This window comes from Bactrocera tryoni, chromosome 5, assembly GCF_016617805.1.
Source record: "Bactrocera tryoni isolate S06 chromosome 5, CSIRO_BtryS06_freeze2, whole genome shotgun sequence".
In the NCBI taxonomy this organism is placed as follows: Eukaryota; Metazoa; Arthropoda; class Insecta; order Diptera; family Tephritidae; genus Bactrocera; species Bactrocera tryoni.
In genome coordinates, this window is record NC_052503.1 from 12,800,453 (window position 1) to 12,817,988 (window position 17,536).

Consider the following 17,536-nt stretch of genomic DNA (forward strand, 5'->3'; position numbering starts at 1 on the left):
ACAAATAATTATCACCGAAGGTCTTTTCCAACATTCTGACCCTTTCGGCACCAAAAATTTTGATTCCGCACATAAAATAAAACGGAACTTATTTCTGAATAATTTCACTCATCACAAAAATCGCCGCATGCACTTTATGCTCTTCAGAAAGACAAGCGTATACCAATGAATATTTTGATGTGTCAATTAGCACAGATGTCACGAAAAATCATACCACCCTAAAAAAATATTTTATTATTATGTAATAATTAAATATCTTGCGTTTTATTTAAAATTTCCGGGTACTTTTTGTCACAATGTATATTTAGATTTTATACATACATATATTATTTTAAAAATTCATTGTAATGCAGCTAATAGTTGATGTTCTGCTTGCTGCAAAACATTAATGACTTAATTTCAAGAGATAAACTCTCACACAAAAGACTTAAGACACGAACTTGCCTAAAAATTTATTCGCTAACGCAAATGTTTTCCCTAAAAGTCTGTAATTTTTTGCATCAAGGGATTTTATTTACATTTCCTTTTCTAAATCTTTCACCCATTCACTTTTCGTTAATTTATACAAACTTCCATTAGTGAAATGATCACATCATCAACAACCATGCCTACCATGTAAATATACACCAATAAAACTGCAACAAATCATTTTATTGCGTTAATTAAGCACAGTCAACATTCTTAGTATGCACTAACGATGCAAAAAGCAACAACCCAGTAGTCAGCGTTTTCAGATTTTTATTACAAATTTTGGAACGTGCTTTGCACACAAAGCAAGAAAATAAGAAACTGCTGACGATGTTTGCTTATGCGCTCGCTGCTAAATCCCAAATTTTAATAAAGAGATCGTTTCAAGGTGGAACATTTGGCAGTTGCCATAAAGCCGCATTGAATATTAAACAGAAATTACTTTTCATATTATTTTCGTAATTATTTTTTATTGAAACGGAAATCATATCACTTTGTAAACGTTAAAAAACTGCAGCACTTGGTTGTGTATTAAGTATTAAAAGTAAGTATTTTAAATATAATTTAAAAAAAGGAATCTCAAGGTGTATCGGCAATCTTCTCCAATATCCAGTCGACATAGTGCTGCACACTGGAGTAAACGCCGGGCACCTTGGGACGCGCACAACCCACGCCATACGAGACCACGCCGATCAGGTAAAAGCGCTCTTTGTTGTTGTAAAACTGCAAACAAACAAAAACAAAAATGTAACAATTACGTTCTATTGCTTTTTTAATTTTTCTATTTGAACTCACCTCCGGCATCATCAGTGGACCGCCCGAGTCACCTTGGCACGTATCCTTGCCGCCTGATAGCACACCTGCGCATAGCACACCATCATCGAATTGGTCATCAGACACCAGACGATTGATGTTCTTGTAACTACGTTCACAGACATCATTCTTGAAGATTGGTATTTGCAGTTCCTGCAAGACATTCGACGAGACGCCACCCTCCATAGTCTTGCCCCAGCCCACGACGAAGGGCGTATAAGATACATAGGACTTTTGGCGTATCGGCGGAGCGGTGGGCAGGCAAATCGGTGAAATCGTCTCTCTGAATTTTACGTTGCGCTCTAGCCACAATACTGCCACATCGTTTTTGCCATTGCGTCTATTGTACTGTGGATGGGCTTCTTTCTGCTCGAGGGAAGAATTAAGGTTTCCTTTAAAAAAGCTAATTGATATTGTCCACAAATGCCCTTACCCGCACAATGTTGACATCTTCGTGGCGTGTTTCCGTGTCGGTGCTCAGGTCGTGCTCGCCCAAACGTCCATAGGCGCTGCTGGTGAACTCGCTGAGCCGTCGGGATACGCCAAGAGCACAGCCCATGGCCAAGCGCCCTTCTTACTCACCTCGCCGCCAACAATTTTCTTGTAGTTGTTGTGCGTGTAGCCGCAACCCTCCTCCAAAGTGGGTGGACGTGTGGGTATATCATCGCTGTTGACCACTATCACTGTCGGATTCTTATTAACATTATCGGTGGTCGGGCAACATGCCACGGACGCAACGCCGCTACAATTACGATTCGAAGCACGCAGGAAGTCGGCAAACTCGGGGTCATTCGACTTGGCATAAAGCTCTGTAACCAGCTGGCTGCACTTGGCAATCGCTTAGGAAGAGCGAAACAGTGCATTTTACGATTTCTCACTAATGCTTTTGATAAGGTTTATAAAACCAAGATAGTTTCAGTGCTTACCAACACAAACACCGCGTCTCAGCTTCGGATCCACACAAGAGTCGCCTGTCAAGCGTTCGCCGATTTCTACGGGTGCAGTCGTGGGGCTTAGAGTGGGCGCTATTATGGGACGTGCCGTTGAGGTAACAAGTTGACCTTGATTTGGCGGTGGTCTCGGTTGAATTATGTTTGGTGAAGACGTAGTTTGTGGCAGGAAGGGATTCCCTGGACTTTCAGTGAAAGGCTGAGGGTGTATTTGTGGTTCAGGTTGTGGTAGCGGTTGCGGTTGTGGTCTTGGCTGTGGTAATGGTTGTGGTCGTATCTGAGACTGCGGTTGTGGTCGTAGCTGGGACTGGGGCTGTGGCTGTGGCGCTGGATTTACTGGTCGTGAGCAGCAAACCTAAATAATTTGAGTGATCAGGATCATTTTAGAATACCTACTTTGTTTAACTTGATATTATTTAACTTACCACTGGATCACCATTAATATTTCGTGTTCCACACGAGCGTTGTGAAGCTATAACATAGCGTTCGGCTTGATTGCGTTTGCGTATATTGAAAACGTTCGCTATTTGTGGACAATATTGTAATTGCACGCAGTAACCATAATAATTCCCTGGTGTCACGCAGTTGTACTGGGCTGTAAGTACAATCGAAGTTAAATAATCACATTATAAATTTGTGGTTAATTTACGCAATGAATCTTATTCTTACTATTTTAGTTACTTTAAAATTAAAGTTCTCGGTGTCGCTTTTGAAGCTAAAGGCAAATCGCACTTTAAGAACTGTTCGGTAAAGTTTGGAGACCGATTTATCCCCTAAGATGTTAGGTAAGCAGAATTTTTCTATTTGAGGCTTTGTTAAACAAGTTACTTTTGGTTAGGTTAGTTTGGTAGGCCAATGAGCCACGCATAGAACAGTTTTGTTCTTTGCGATACCAGATGGAGATGGATGACTGCGCTCGACGCGAATTTTAACTTCTTAATTTATGTGTAAAATTTATATGGGAAGTAGGCGTGGTTGTAGTCCGACTTCATCCATTTTCGCACTATGATGTAGGAATATGATAGAAATGTTACATATCAAATTTTCTCAAAATCGGCCGGTCAGGTCCCGAGATATGGAGTTTCAACAAAAAGTGGGCGGTGCAACGCCCTTCGTCAAATTTTCACTCGGGCTCCTATAAATCCCTCTCATACCCACTCGAAGGTAAAATTTAATGTCTCTGCTGTATTCTGTTATTGATTTATTGCGCTACTATTCGTTTTTAACAGTACAGTTATATGGGTAGCGGGGTTATCCTCCGATTTCATTCATCTTCACACTGTTGTTGTAGCTTAAGTGGTTCAGCAGATATACAAGTATAAATTATTATCTACGAACTCGAAATTTGTTTGTATTAAGGAACCCACGTACCAAGTTTCATCGAGATATCTCAATTTTTACTTGCAGCTTGTAGCTTGCACAGATGGACGGACGGACAGGCAGACAGTCAACTGGATTTCAGCTTTTCTCATCATTTTGATTATTTATTTATATACTTGTATAAACCTATATGTATCTCGATTAGTTTTAGGTGATACATACAACCGTTAGGTGAACAAAACTCTGTAGCAACTGGTTGCAAGAATATAATAATTCATTTATGATTTTATATTATTTTTTACAAGACTGGACCTTTTCGGTGTAGTTATTTTCCGCAAACAAAGTTTAGTTATAAAGTAGTATTTTTTTAACTAATTCGAATTCAGTCAGCAATTGTTAGTTAACTTGTTCAATTTTCCAGTACAGCGTTCCTCACTTAGTTAACACACACACTTATTCACTCACATAAATATGTATTTAATCACTATTTTATATGAGAAGAATTTCTGGTCTTCAATTATTGTCTCAACTCACTCAAAGTGTGTTTGTTTAGCGTGCGAGCGGGGGATATTGATGAACAGTTATTTATTTCGATATGCTTATTTCATTTGGCACGTGCTGAGAAGCGAAAACGGCGTCATCAAAATAAATAAAACAAACTTTGATGAAGTCTATTCAAAGGGGAATGAAAACTTTGCAATAAAAACAGAAAATACATTTGTATAAAATTCGGTTATTTATTTATTCTTTGCAACAGGTGTATATAATATTGATGAGCCGGTAATTTTTTAAAGCAGATCTCGGCCTCAAATAATTAATTCTAGCTTTATAAGGCAAAATTGGAGCAGTGAAAGGCACTTCGTGTGTTCTGTCTAAAAAGATTTTACGCAATTGATTTTATGACAGAGCAAACTACTTTAGCAGATGCATGCTTAAATATATAGTTATTGTCTGTAGTTTTCCAGAAAACTAATTATGATATGTCGTGGGGTGTTAAAACTAGTTAAATTAGCCTTGTAACAATTACTTTCTTCTTCACTAATGATTGATAGCCACGAAAAGCCACGAAATCTTTATAGTTGAAAGCATGAAACAAGCTTTTAAATATATTTTGAGCTCATTCTATTCTTTTTTGAAACTATCTGGAAGTATTTTTAAGCTTTGAAAATTGTTGGTAATTTATTTAAATTTTTATACCCTGAACAGGGTATATTAAGTTTGCTACGAAGTTTATTACACCCAGAAGGAAGCGTCGGAGACCCTTTAAAGTATATATACGAGTATTTAAATGATCAGTATGTTGAGCAGAGTCGATTTAGCCATGTCCGTCCGTCTGTATATATACGAACTAGTCCCTCAGTTTTTAAGATATCGTTTTGAAATTTTGCAAACGTCATTTTCTCTTCAAGAACCTGCTCATTGGTCGGAACGGTCGATATCGGTACACTATAACTGATAGCTGCCATATAAACTGAACGATCGGAAACAAGTTCTTGTATTGAAAACTTTCACATTTGACGTGGTATCTTCTCTAATCGGAAGAGGTAATTTCTACTAAATTCTTCGATTGTTTCTTTACAGTGAACAACTTTAGATCCCGGTGGAGGAGATCGTTTATCACATATAAAGGGGCCAAGAACTTAAAGACTTTAATTGCTTTTAAATTTGAATTCGTTGCATTGCCCCAGATTTTGTTGCCGTCCGTCCAGATCGGCCTAAGCATTACCTTATAAATTAGCAACTTATTCTTCAAACTGAGGCAGCATCTTGGCCTAAGGAGCCAGCGTAGCTGCATTAACTTCAATCTTCGCTGAGTTCTTTTTTTTCAGTTTCCGAAAGTATTATTAGGGTTGTCACTTGATGCTAGCAATGCAGTATTATCAGCATAGCCGTCAGGAGTCAGAACTGATCACTGGAAGGTCTGTCGTATAAAGAATATAGAGTAAACTGCCTTGGGAACGCCAGCACGAACAGGTCCCCAATCCGACTCAGCATCACGGCATCTAACGTATAACATCCGATTGTGCAAGTAAGACTTTGGCAGCAAATAATAAGGCATTGGTAATTTTTTTCGCACATAATAAAGCTTTTGCACGGTCCAAAATCTTGTAGAACGAGTGTTTTAGCTCGTTGGCCTGTATGGCCGCCAGTATGCCGGTACAAGCCTTTTGAATGGCCTCTACGTCTGTGATTTTTGGTCAAATGATCAGTCACAAACGTCGATCGAATGTTGGATTCGCTTTTATATTCCTACACGATTTCGTGATCATTTCGCCACATTTTCAACAAATTCACATGGCCACTCCGAGGACACCGTTTTGATTCAATTGAGAATATGAAAGCTGAATCGAAGAAGGCTCCAATGGCGATCACCACGGATGATTTTTCCAAGTGCTATGATGACTGGAAAAATCGTTGACATAAGTGTATTGCAGCGGGAGTGGATTACTTTGAAGGAGATGAAATGGACAAAATTCACCTTTTAATTTGATCACAGTAGTATTATATTTTTCAGTCACGCTGATACGGCATAATTTATAAAGTTTCAAAGTCGGACCAGTATCTTTGAAATGTTGAATTTTTTAACTGAATTTCACTCCTGTTGGTATTTCTCAAAATGTTCTTGTATCATAATTTCGAAACTTTTTATAGTCATTTTTCACTGATATCTTCCAATATTTCACATAATCTTTAAATTTTAGTTACAAATTGCCTAATAATTGGCCGTAATCGCACTTAACACTTCTGAACTTTGTTTTATTTTCTAATTTGTTAATGAGAGAACATCTTATTTACAGTTACTCATTCACTATTACATAATTTTGAAAGACTTCACTCAAATAATGGTTTCCTTGGCACATACAATTACGAGAGTTTTACTGAGACTTTTTTTGCAATTGTTTTGCTGTAACTTTTGCATCAAATATTTATAAAATTACACGATTTGTTAATTGTTGGTGTACTTTTTCTCAAACTAAACATTTTCGCACATTATTATTAAATTCTCGTCAGCTGTGAATTCGATACACTGAATACTTCATCGTTTTTTTTTCAATTATATATTTCCTGGTGAAAAACCTTCCTTGCGCGAACACAGCAGGAAACAGCACAGCACAGGCGAATATTAACAACGGAATAAACACCTTCATTCTAAATTTTAAATATTTTGAAATTGAATCTAAATTATTGTATTCTATTTGACAGTAAAAAAAATAATATACTCTTTACAATTAATTATAAATACTCTTGGGCATAACAATTGTCTAATTACAAGTTCAAGTAACTTTTTATTTACAACACAATATGCCACAGTCACAAAGTGGCAAAAGTAAATATATTGTGTATTTTCAAATATTTCATAGACGTAAGGACGAGCAGCGCGTGCTTTTCGTAGCGAACGCGTTTAATTCGGAACTGTTTCCGGAAAAGTCGCGTGTCGAATCTTCCCAATACAGCAATTGAATTTTTCAAGTTTATAGCGAATCTTTTATAGCTCAAACCTTTCGGCAGCATTCGAATAGACAAACTAACAGCCGGTTTATATTTGTATTACACTTAAGAAGCTCAAGTTAGTAGCAGTAGTAATAGCTAGTGCGTTGTAGCCGGTTGAATGCAAAATGTGCAATTAAGAGTGTGAGAAAACCTATGTGCGTGTATGTGTATTAAGGGGGTAAAAACATGTTTGAAAAATAAAAATATTAAAGATTTAACAACCTACTGGGCTTAATCAGACATCAAACCAATTTCTATATTGTCAACAGCTGGCGCTATCAACAAGTGCTTGAGAAGGCAACAATTCGTACTTTGTACTGATCCTAAATTATTTCAATTATATAGCAGTTATTGACAAAGGATATTTTTGAAATGAAAATATTTGAAAACAATAATAACAGTATCAAATATTTTTCCAACATTTTTGGTTTTTGTCGCAATTGGGTTTGGATCCTCGCTATGCCATATTCCGATAGCGCCTAGCTATAGGCAACATCTATTCACTTATCATTTTTATACTTCAAATATTTTATATTATTTATATGTATATTTAAATATATAATATAGTTATCCAATAATACTTATAATATTGCTTATTTATAGGAAACTTAGAATTTCTGGTGACATTTGCTGTTACAACTCTAAAATATTGTTTTAAAATTACAGGTTTTGATATGGATCAATGATCCTTTGAAGAGTTATCACTTAACGCGTTAGGTGATGAAGGCTGACATAAATCTTGAAAAAAAGAAGCAGCAGCCCATAATCTAATACCCTTCACATATACATCTACTGCTTTAGAAAGAAGTGGTGTGTTTCGGTGGCACCAGACCTTTTTTAAGGGTTGGGAAAAGGTTACTGATGAAGACTGTGCGCCTCTGGAAGGCAAATCCGAAGTGAATACGATGCTCATTGTCTTTTTTGATATCAAAGGCATCGTCCACCATGAATTTGTTCCGCCAAATTATACGTGGAAGTCCTCAAGAGACTAAAACAAAGGGTAAATCGGGTCCGACAAGACATCGCAGTCGTTTGGAAGTTGCACCACGACATCGCCCCAGCTCACACCGCCTTTCTTGTGAACAGCTACCTAACCAAGGCCGGTATCCCAACACTTCCGCAGCCGCCCTACAGATCAGATGGCCCCCCGGACTGTTTTTTGTTTCCTTGCTTGAAAAGGCCGAATTTCAAGAATTCTCACTCAAAACGAACCACCGTAATATGTAATTATATATCTACATATATGTACATACATACATACGTAGATGCACATTCGCATATGAGAAAATTTATGAATGACAACTTAATTAATATAAAGCAATTAGTGGGATGTACTTTACTTAAATTCCCATTTAATTTTCATTATTTAAAAGATTATTCGAATTTGCATAACCACCAACGAAGAAAAGTAGACTCTCCCTTCACACTATATCATAAATATGTATGAATTAACAAGAAAATATATTGACTAAAGTTTATGTTTTATTCAAAATATTCAAATCTCCCGATATATTCATATTTGTGAGCGTGAAATTCGCACTATAAATGCTCACTCACAAATCTTTAGAAGAACGCCAACGCTATCAACAGAGCAGGGTATATATGTAGGTAAATGAGTACGGCATAAACAGAAGACTGAGGAAACGAACTTACACTGCTAAATCATGCGAGTATTTTCACAAGTGATCACCGTAATTACAGTTATTAATATACACAAATCTATGAATATGTTATTCATATTTCCTTGGCATTAAGAACTAAAACAATTTTGTTTTCCAAATAACGAATTTATATAGGCTTGCGTGTTGCTAAGATATGTATGTAAATATGCAAACATTGATCTATTTTTATACGAAATTCACCTTTCAACAACAACAGCGCTGAAATGTTTTCAACTTTTGAGCCCTTTTGAGGAAAAGAGCGCTCTATTATTACGCTCTGGGATGCAACCCATATTCCGCCTATCCATTATTAATTTGTTTAAGAAGTGAAGTTCAAATTTTATATATACGTTTTTACCTTATCATGTAAGTAAATGAACTTTTCTTTCATAACATCGTTCCAACGCTTAAGGGGGAGCCTGCTTTAGAAGCTTCAAAAAATCAATTATTTTTTTTTTGCTTAAATCTCTTTAAAAATAATCTAAGAATATGTCCCCAAATTTTTAGATGGGAATTCGAAATATTTTCGGAGCTAGAAGGGAAATAGTGAGCGAGCGTCTAGCAGATATATTAGCGATTGGGCAGAAAGCGAAAACTTTGACGCGCTATTTCTCGGTTTTTCATTTTTACGATTTTTCTTAATTGGCGGGCAGGATAGAAAGAAAAGTAAACGTTCTATCGAAACGAATCAAAATGCGTTGTATTTGGAATTAAACTCTCTTCTAGGTGAACCTAAAATACCTTAAGAAAGTTAACACTAATCCGGTTTTGTTTTTAAATACATTTTTTTTAATCTGCGAAAAATTGTTGTATTTTTCACTTTTTATTGAATTTTCTTGGTTCACCCAGGAATTACACTATTGAAAATTAAAAATTTCTTTTGTTTTTTTGTTTCGGATGAAAATTGCGTCCTGCATCTTGTCCGCCACACAGAAATTGCACACTCGAGGCGCCTCCGTAAATTTTTTCAGACATGAAGAATATCTAATTTATAATAAAAAAAAAATTTGAGAAGACTCTTCAAATATATAAGAATAAATCCTAAAAGTTTCATTTCAATCAGACATTTCTTTCCTTTCCAAAAAAAATCCTTGAAAATATAGATTTTTTGAAGCCTCTAAAGCAGGCTCCCTCCTTAACTGGTCAAATACTAAGTGTGTCCGCAAAGTGAATGCTCAAAGCCGAGCCGAGCGTAAATTCGCGTGTTGCGTAAATGGGAAAATGCGCTTGGCTCGGTTTTGAGCGTGCACTCTGCAGGCATCCTATGTTAGGTTAGTTTAGATGGCTGATCCAAAGATCGCACATAGACTACAATACGTAGTTTTTTGTGATGTCATAGAAAAGAAGAACTCCTGTGTTCGAACTATAAATTCGCAAAACGCTTAGTAGCCAATACAAAATTGCACAAGCGTTTAATTTCCACTCCCGCCAATTCGGTGGGATGTCCGAAGGTATGCCACGTGTTAAAGTCTTGACCTCCCAAACGCGTGACAGTCAAGAAGGAAGTGGTGAGTTGTTTCCTCCTCATCTTCTTCTATACGACTTCTGCAGATGGCGTCTAGTAGGATTGCCAGCCTTACTGCGTGAACGCCAATAGGGTAATAGCCCGTTAAAAGCAGGCACCCTAAGAAAGTAAGAAAAGGCGTCCAGTGTGTGATGTTAACAACTTATTTTCATTTGATTTAACCGCAAAACCAACCTGTTCAATATAAACTCGTAGCTTACAACAACAAAACGTATTTGAACTTCAAATTGTATATTATTTTGTCCGTTTATTTGTGAGAGTTACACCTTCATAACAACAAAACAAATACTCGTTTGTTTTCCCACTATTTTATTCTTGTTTTAATGTTTATTCTCGTTGTTATTGAAATGCTTAGCTCCATATATATTTAGAAATAATATTGTGCATGTTTACATGCCCGAGACATGCGCCAGTAATTACAGTTAATTTGTGGGAACTTTGTCTAATGCATATGGAAAAGCATACTGCTTCAGTTTTTGAATTAACGCAACTTTTATTAGGCTAGTGTAGTTTTCTTACCTTAGGCAGGTAGGAACAGCCCAACCTACTCAAAAGAGCTAAGGCCTAATAAGCTTCTTTTTATTTTGAACAGTATCCAGTCAATAAATGTTGATCCTGCTATACAACTTTGGATCAGAAGCCTTTAAGTCTTTAGACGGATAAAATCATAATGGAACGACGCTAAAATGACTAAGGAAGCCGGTAGAGGTACTCCGCAAGGTGGAGTGCTATCTCCGCTTCTATGGACATTACTGGAGAATAAACTGCGAAGAAACTTGAAAGGCAACGCATAGGTGAGACGAGAAAACGAACCTGCTGGTATTCACAAGAAAACTCAAAATTCCTCTATGGAGCTTCCCTTCGATAAATGGGACACAACTTTCTCTCAAGCACCGCAGCAAGTACCTTGGAGTAGTCTTGGGCAGCAAACTGCTGTGGAAGTACAACTTAGAAAAAAGAGTAAAGAAAGCTAGCAATGTTCGGCACAACCTGGGGGCTGTCTCTTTCCCACATGCACTGGTGTTACACAGCCATTCTTAGACCAGTTGGGTGGGTAATGGTGGTTGGGCAAACACCGACTACATGACCCTACTTTTCAACTTGGTAAGAAGGTTCGACGTAAATATACAAGGTGGGTTCCAAAGTAAGCAGGACTTTAAAAAAACGATACAAATGGTTTTTTCGACAAAATCAATTTATTTTATTCAAAATAGTCTCCTTCTACTTAAATACAGTTTTTTGCACGGTCCAAAAGCATGTAGAACGGGTGTTTAAGCTCGTTGACCGGTATGGCCGCCAGTATGCAGGTGCAAGCCTTTTGAATGGCCTTTATGTCTGCATAACGCTTTCCTTTCATGGGCAAATGCATATTTCCGAAAAGGAAGAAGTCGCACAATGCCATATCAGGTGAATACGGGGAGTAGTTAATGTTTAAAATGTGATTTTTGGTAAAATAATCGTCCTTCGAATGTTGGATTCTGAGCAAATTTTGGTCATCAATCAATTTGTGCGGAACAAACCGTGCACACACCTTTCGTAAGCCCAAAAGTTCGATCAAAATGCAATAAATCGATGTTTTGGAGATGTTCAATTCCATTTCCATGAATTTCAATGATGATTTCTGCTGATTTTTGATGAATTCAAGCACAGTTTCGATGGAGTTTCCGGTGATCACCGATTTTGATTGGCCCGCTTGTTGATCGTCATGTATGTCCTCACGACCACTTTGAAAACGTTGAAACCACTAATGCACTCTGCTACGGGAAAGGCAATCATCGCCACAAACTTGTTTCATCAATGGAAACGTTTCGGTAAAAGTTTTACCAATTTTAAAACAAAATTCAGTGTTGGCTCTTTGTTTTTTAAAACACAATAACTTCACTTCCTATCAATGAAACGTCATGAAATTCGCACTGGATAATGGATAAAGATATCAGATTCTAACGCACTAGACGACATATAGATGGCGCCACCAGCGGGCGCTAGATTTAAAAAGTCCTGTTTGCTTTGGAACGCACCTTGTACAAAAAGGGTAAGGGGGTAAATGAAGGGACATAAACTTTTTTCGAAATCAAGCTAATTTTTTCTCATCGCTTTTATATTCTTATACGATTTCGTGATCATTTCGCCACATTTTCAGCAAATTCACATGACCACTCCGAGGACACCGTTTTGACTCAATTGAGGATATAAAAGCTGAATCGAAGAAGGATCTGATGGCCATCACGACAGAGGATTTTTCCAACTGTAAGTGTATTGCAGCGGGAGGAAATTACTTTGAAAGAAAAGGGCAAAATTCACCTTTCAATTTGATCACAGTAATATATAAATTGTCGTTTAAGTCTTGTAAAAATAGCAATTTACTCTTTTGTAGTTTGTAAGTATTAGGTACCGTTATCATTCGGGTAACAAAACGTATAATTTGATAAAAAACAATCATCGCATTTTCAGCATTTCGATTTTTTTTTTATAAAAGTCATAGATATAAAATACAAATTAGTTTTGAAGATCAAACAAGAAAATACGTTAAATCGGTAGCAACGTAGCAGTAATACTCTTCGTAATAAAGAAGTTTTCCATGTTGATAGATCGGTCAAATGAGACAAAATTTTAGATCGATATTTCAAAAACTGAGAAAGTTTTTAAGAACACAAATAACGCTCGTCTGTCAAAACGTTCTGCGTAAAGTTGGGAGTGGCCAGATTGCACAAACAGTGTTGCCAAACACTGAAATATAAAAGGCAACCTACGCACCACTCTTAAAAAGGCAATTAATTGTTATTTATTTTGAAAATTGACTGCTCCACAGTACTATATATTTCTATAACCTCTAAAACATTCAATGTGATGAGATAACCAATAACAGCGATTCATCATTCTCCCTCCTCCCTGCTTCTAGTTACATATAGTCATTATAATACTTCGCGTCTTACCTTTTGACTTTAATACTTTATAAAATATACGAGATATGTCTGAAGATGCTTTCGATTCGCCATTTCTCTACTCGCTAACTTTGCGCGCCTCGCTCTGGCGTGAAAAAACTTACAGGTGAAGACATCAAAAATATATCCGGATATCTTATTTAAGTGAAATAACCACTATCTTTCATGCCAACTAGTATTATTTTATATATTTTAGACTTATTTTTAAATTTTGAATTGCTCAAAAACAAATTACTGTCAAAAATACATACAAATTTTTAATTTACTATTATTTTGAAGAATTTAAGTATCGAAATAGATATGTATATCATAATCGTTTTAGCAATCATAAAGTAAGGACGCTAATTTAAGTTTTTTTATTAAAAATATGTATTATTCAATATTTCTTAACCCTAACTAAACTAAAGAAAACATAACTAAAACTAAGTGTGCAGTTGCGCTAAAAAAGGAAATACTTTGCTGAAGTACATATACATACATATGTATGTACAGACTCCCTAATTTATTATTGGCTGAGGGGGGTCGACTATTAGTAGGAAAAGTCGATTTTATCACGACCCGGATTGAACTCAGGATTTACCGACTGATTGTTTCATAACTAATGCTTCCTAACTTTTATACTTCATAAAATATTTCCTCAATCACGAAACCGCTTTCCTAATTTAAGTTAACCATTACTTAAGCTAATGGCCCATCACACGCCTTGTTGGTGGACGACATATCAAATCAACAAAGCGCCTAATGCGCCATATACTTAAAATTAAAACTATCTACAAAGCAATTGTTATATGACTGCGCAGCTCACGTCTCCTCTAGACGTTCCAATATCCAGTCTATATAACTTTGCGTATTCGTGTAAACGCCCGGTACACCAATGCGACCACAACCAATGCCATATGAAACCACACCGAGTGCATAGAAGCGGGTTACGCCTTTATATGGCTAAAAAAATAAAAATATTGCTTCGGTTTTAGTATTAAAAACTTTTCAACATTGCACACCTCTGCCACCATTAGCGGTCCACCGGAATCACCGCCACACGTATCACGTCCGCCACCCAAATCTCCGGCACACACTACCGTTTGGTCGAATTGCTGATTGGAGTAAAGCCTATTGTTAGCCTGATAGGTTTGTCGGCATACAGAATTGTCCATAACTTCGATTTGAAGTTCTTGTAAAATATTTGACGAACGTCCACCTTCCATCAAACGTCCCCAACCAGCCACGAACGGATGATAACCCACATATGATTTACTTCGTAGTTGTGCGGAAGCGGGCAGACATATGGGGCATATGTAATCTGTGGAGAGTTGAAATTTAACATTCGTTTACTGGTCGTTAAGTGCACTATTCATATCTCGCCTGTGAAATCTACATTTTTCTCCAAATATAAGATTGCAATGTCGTAGCGTCGGTCGTGGCCACCGAAATCAGGATGTCGTGCTGACTATTGAAGTGAAAAGAAAGTAAAAGAGAGTAGAGAAATAATAGTTATGGGTTATGAAAGACATAATTAAGTTTAAAGGAAGTGCCAAAGGATAATCTGAATTTTATACTTATTTCGGTGCCCAATTTTTTTCGATATATGCTGTTAAAGTGACAGTCAGTAGTCAGTAGTCGGAAATAACTCTGTAACAACAATGATTAAGCTGGAAAGCAAATCACAGTATAGTTTTGATAAGATTTAGCATCCAACGGCTTTACAATATTCTAAATCCAAAATCTTCAAGTATTATTTTTTAGCAACTTTCGACACGAGTCACTGAACGAACCAATCCACCAACACTAAATAGTTATATTTCCCCCCACCAAACCAACAATCAATTCGCTCAATATATACTTTAATTAACGCTCACCTTCACGACATCAATATCCACGTGCTTCGTTTCCGTTTCAGTGCTCAAATCGTATTCGCCTAAACGTACAAACGACCTAAAAATATGAACACATATTTTTTTATGATTTCTCAGTAACGATATCGTGCACCTGACACATACAAATCTCTTAAAATACAGTGAGCTGCAGTCAGCACGTGTCGCGCTGTTATCAACGAACCCCCACAACGAAAGGGTGACAAACTATAACGGTCATACCCGACCAAGGCCATCCACGGCCAAGCACCTATACTGCTATCACCACCGCCCACCACTTTCAGCGACGATAGGGATGTGATTCCACAACCTTCATCTTCCGTCGGCAAATGCCAAGACGCGTCATTGGAACGCGTAATTGCTTTGCGCTGCTCGAATGGACAGCAAACATTCGTGCCGATGCTGTAACAGATCGCATTGGAGAGCTCTAATTGTTTACGGAACTCGGTGTCGGTGGGATTTTGTCTCGCGCGTTTTAGCAAAGCGTCACAATTTTGTAAAGCTAAAATCACGAAGAGAGAGAAAAACATTTTGAACAACAGTTCATACTTATGAATAGCGTGTAGAGAGGCAGATATAGTGAAAGAAAAGAGAGAGGGAGCGGGAAGGCAATAAATCAAAACACGCAAGCAGCGGTTTAGAAAATGCACTCACGCTTGCAGCTGCCCTGACTGCCATCGTGTGGAACGCGGCAGGTTTCCGGTGGTGAGTTGACGCCATCCGACGCAGAACGATCATCGCCGTTAGGGTCTGGCGATACTGTGGATGTTGTTGTTGTTGTAGCTCTTTGTGTTGTCACATTTGCTGACGTGGACACGGGCATAGTGGGAAGAGTTTGATTATCGCTCTGATTTGCGTCTTCGAAGGTCGGGCGAGTGCAACAAAGCTATATAGCAAAAATGGAATTATATATTATATTTTGTATAAGTGCAGTGAGATCGGTCAAGTGAAAACTTACGATCGGATAATTGTCAAGAGTCAGGCGATTATAGCAGATATTGCGCAGAGCCTTCGAGTACCGTGTCGCTTGGTTCATATTCAGTTGTTGATAGAGTGTCAATACCTCCTGGCAGTATTTCAATGAGACACACATACCCCAATCGCCGAGTGGGGTGCGACAAGCATTATTTGATGGTACTGAAAAGAACGTACATACATACATACATGAAACGTTATTATTTCTTCATACAATAATTACAAGAAATATGATAATAAATACCAACTTTCATACGACATCCAACGATGTGCCGTTATTTCACAGATAAATGCGGTAAGCAGCAATGCAATTGCACATTTTGTGGTCCACATTTTTTTATTTATTTATTTTACTTCACCTTTTGCGCTTTAATTGCTTATAATAAACGATTATTAAACCGTAACTGTGCTGAGTACTAAACAAGCAGAAAACCGACGCTATACTAAACCTTTATTATAGTTTTCACTAGACCTAATCTTGCAATTCCATACTCGGTGTGCTCAACTATTTGTTGGTAAATGTGACAGAAAGTATTCATTATTTGTTGATTACTAAAAAACCCATAAGTTTGGACTTCACCGAATTGCATTTCTCTCAGCGCATCTTCACGAACTCAACAAAACTAATACGAGTACAACAAATATAGCAAAAACAGTGTCAGCATTTTTATTAATAGATGCAATTCTAGCATTTTGATCAGGCTTGCACGTTTTAGTTGTCAGCTAAACGCTACGCTGTAACGGGAATGCAATGAGTGAGCCGTTCTAACTTATTAAACTAGCTCTCCCAAAGTCTTCTCAATTTGCGAAAATGTTACGACTTTGCTCATCAGAATAATGAGAATATCTGGGAAATATATACATATGTTAAAAGTTAACTCATATTAAATAAAGCAAAAATCAAAGATTTCTATGAAGAACAGTTATAAATCCCTCAGACTATCAGCGGTAGCTTAACTCTTTTTGAATTCTCCATTTTGGGATAATATCACAGCATGTACTTCAAATAGAAAGATATATCTCTTGTCAAGAAGCTTCGAAATAAAGTCTCGGACAAAATAGAACTAAAATCATCAACGACTGAAGAGTCGAAAATGAATTTTCAAGGGATCTATTGTAGAATAACAGAACTCGCTTTGTATGTAGACAAAAGGTGAATTCGTTATTATAAAGTTATCGCTCAATCCAAATCAATCAACAATTAAAAAGTCCTACAAAGAGTTTTTTTTTTCAACATTGTTTCAACATTAAACGTTACTGTAGATGTAGAGGGGATTTTAATATTCAATCTTCATTAATCTTCAACTTAAAAATATTACTTAAGATTTACTTTTAATATTTCAGTATTAATTTTAGCCAAGGAATGTCATAGTTAACTGATACTCAGATGATCATGGAGCAACTCACAATTTCGCTCAGAACAACTGATTAACTTGACGGTACCACAAAGTTAGATTGAACTGTACATAACAAGAAGTACAAAAGTTTTTTTTTTTAATAAAACAAAAATGGTCTGGGA

General features: G+C 36.9%; 1 protein-coding gene across 1 annotated transcript; it reads right to left on the reverse strand.

Annotated features, from left to right (window-relative positions):
- Window positions 1-1,047: 1,047 nt before the first annotated feature.
- LOC120776974 lies at window positions 1,048-16,633 on the reverse strand. The gene is given in 15 exon segments (XM_040108068.1): window positions 1,048-1,191; window positions 1,264-1,647; window positions 1,715-1,788; window positions 1,791-2,120; window positions 2,208-2,586; window positions 2,657-2,826; window positions 6,031-6,130; window positions 13,976-14,113; window positions 14,173-14,471; window positions 14,534-14,618; window positions 15,028-15,103; window positions 15,169-15,544; window positions 15,697-15,928; window positions 16,001-16,179; window positions 16,266-16,633. Coding segments are annotated over 15 exon segments (3,051 nt in total). The 5' UTR covers window positions 16,351-16,633.
- Between the last annotated feature and the right edge of the window lie 903 nt (window positions 16,634-17,536).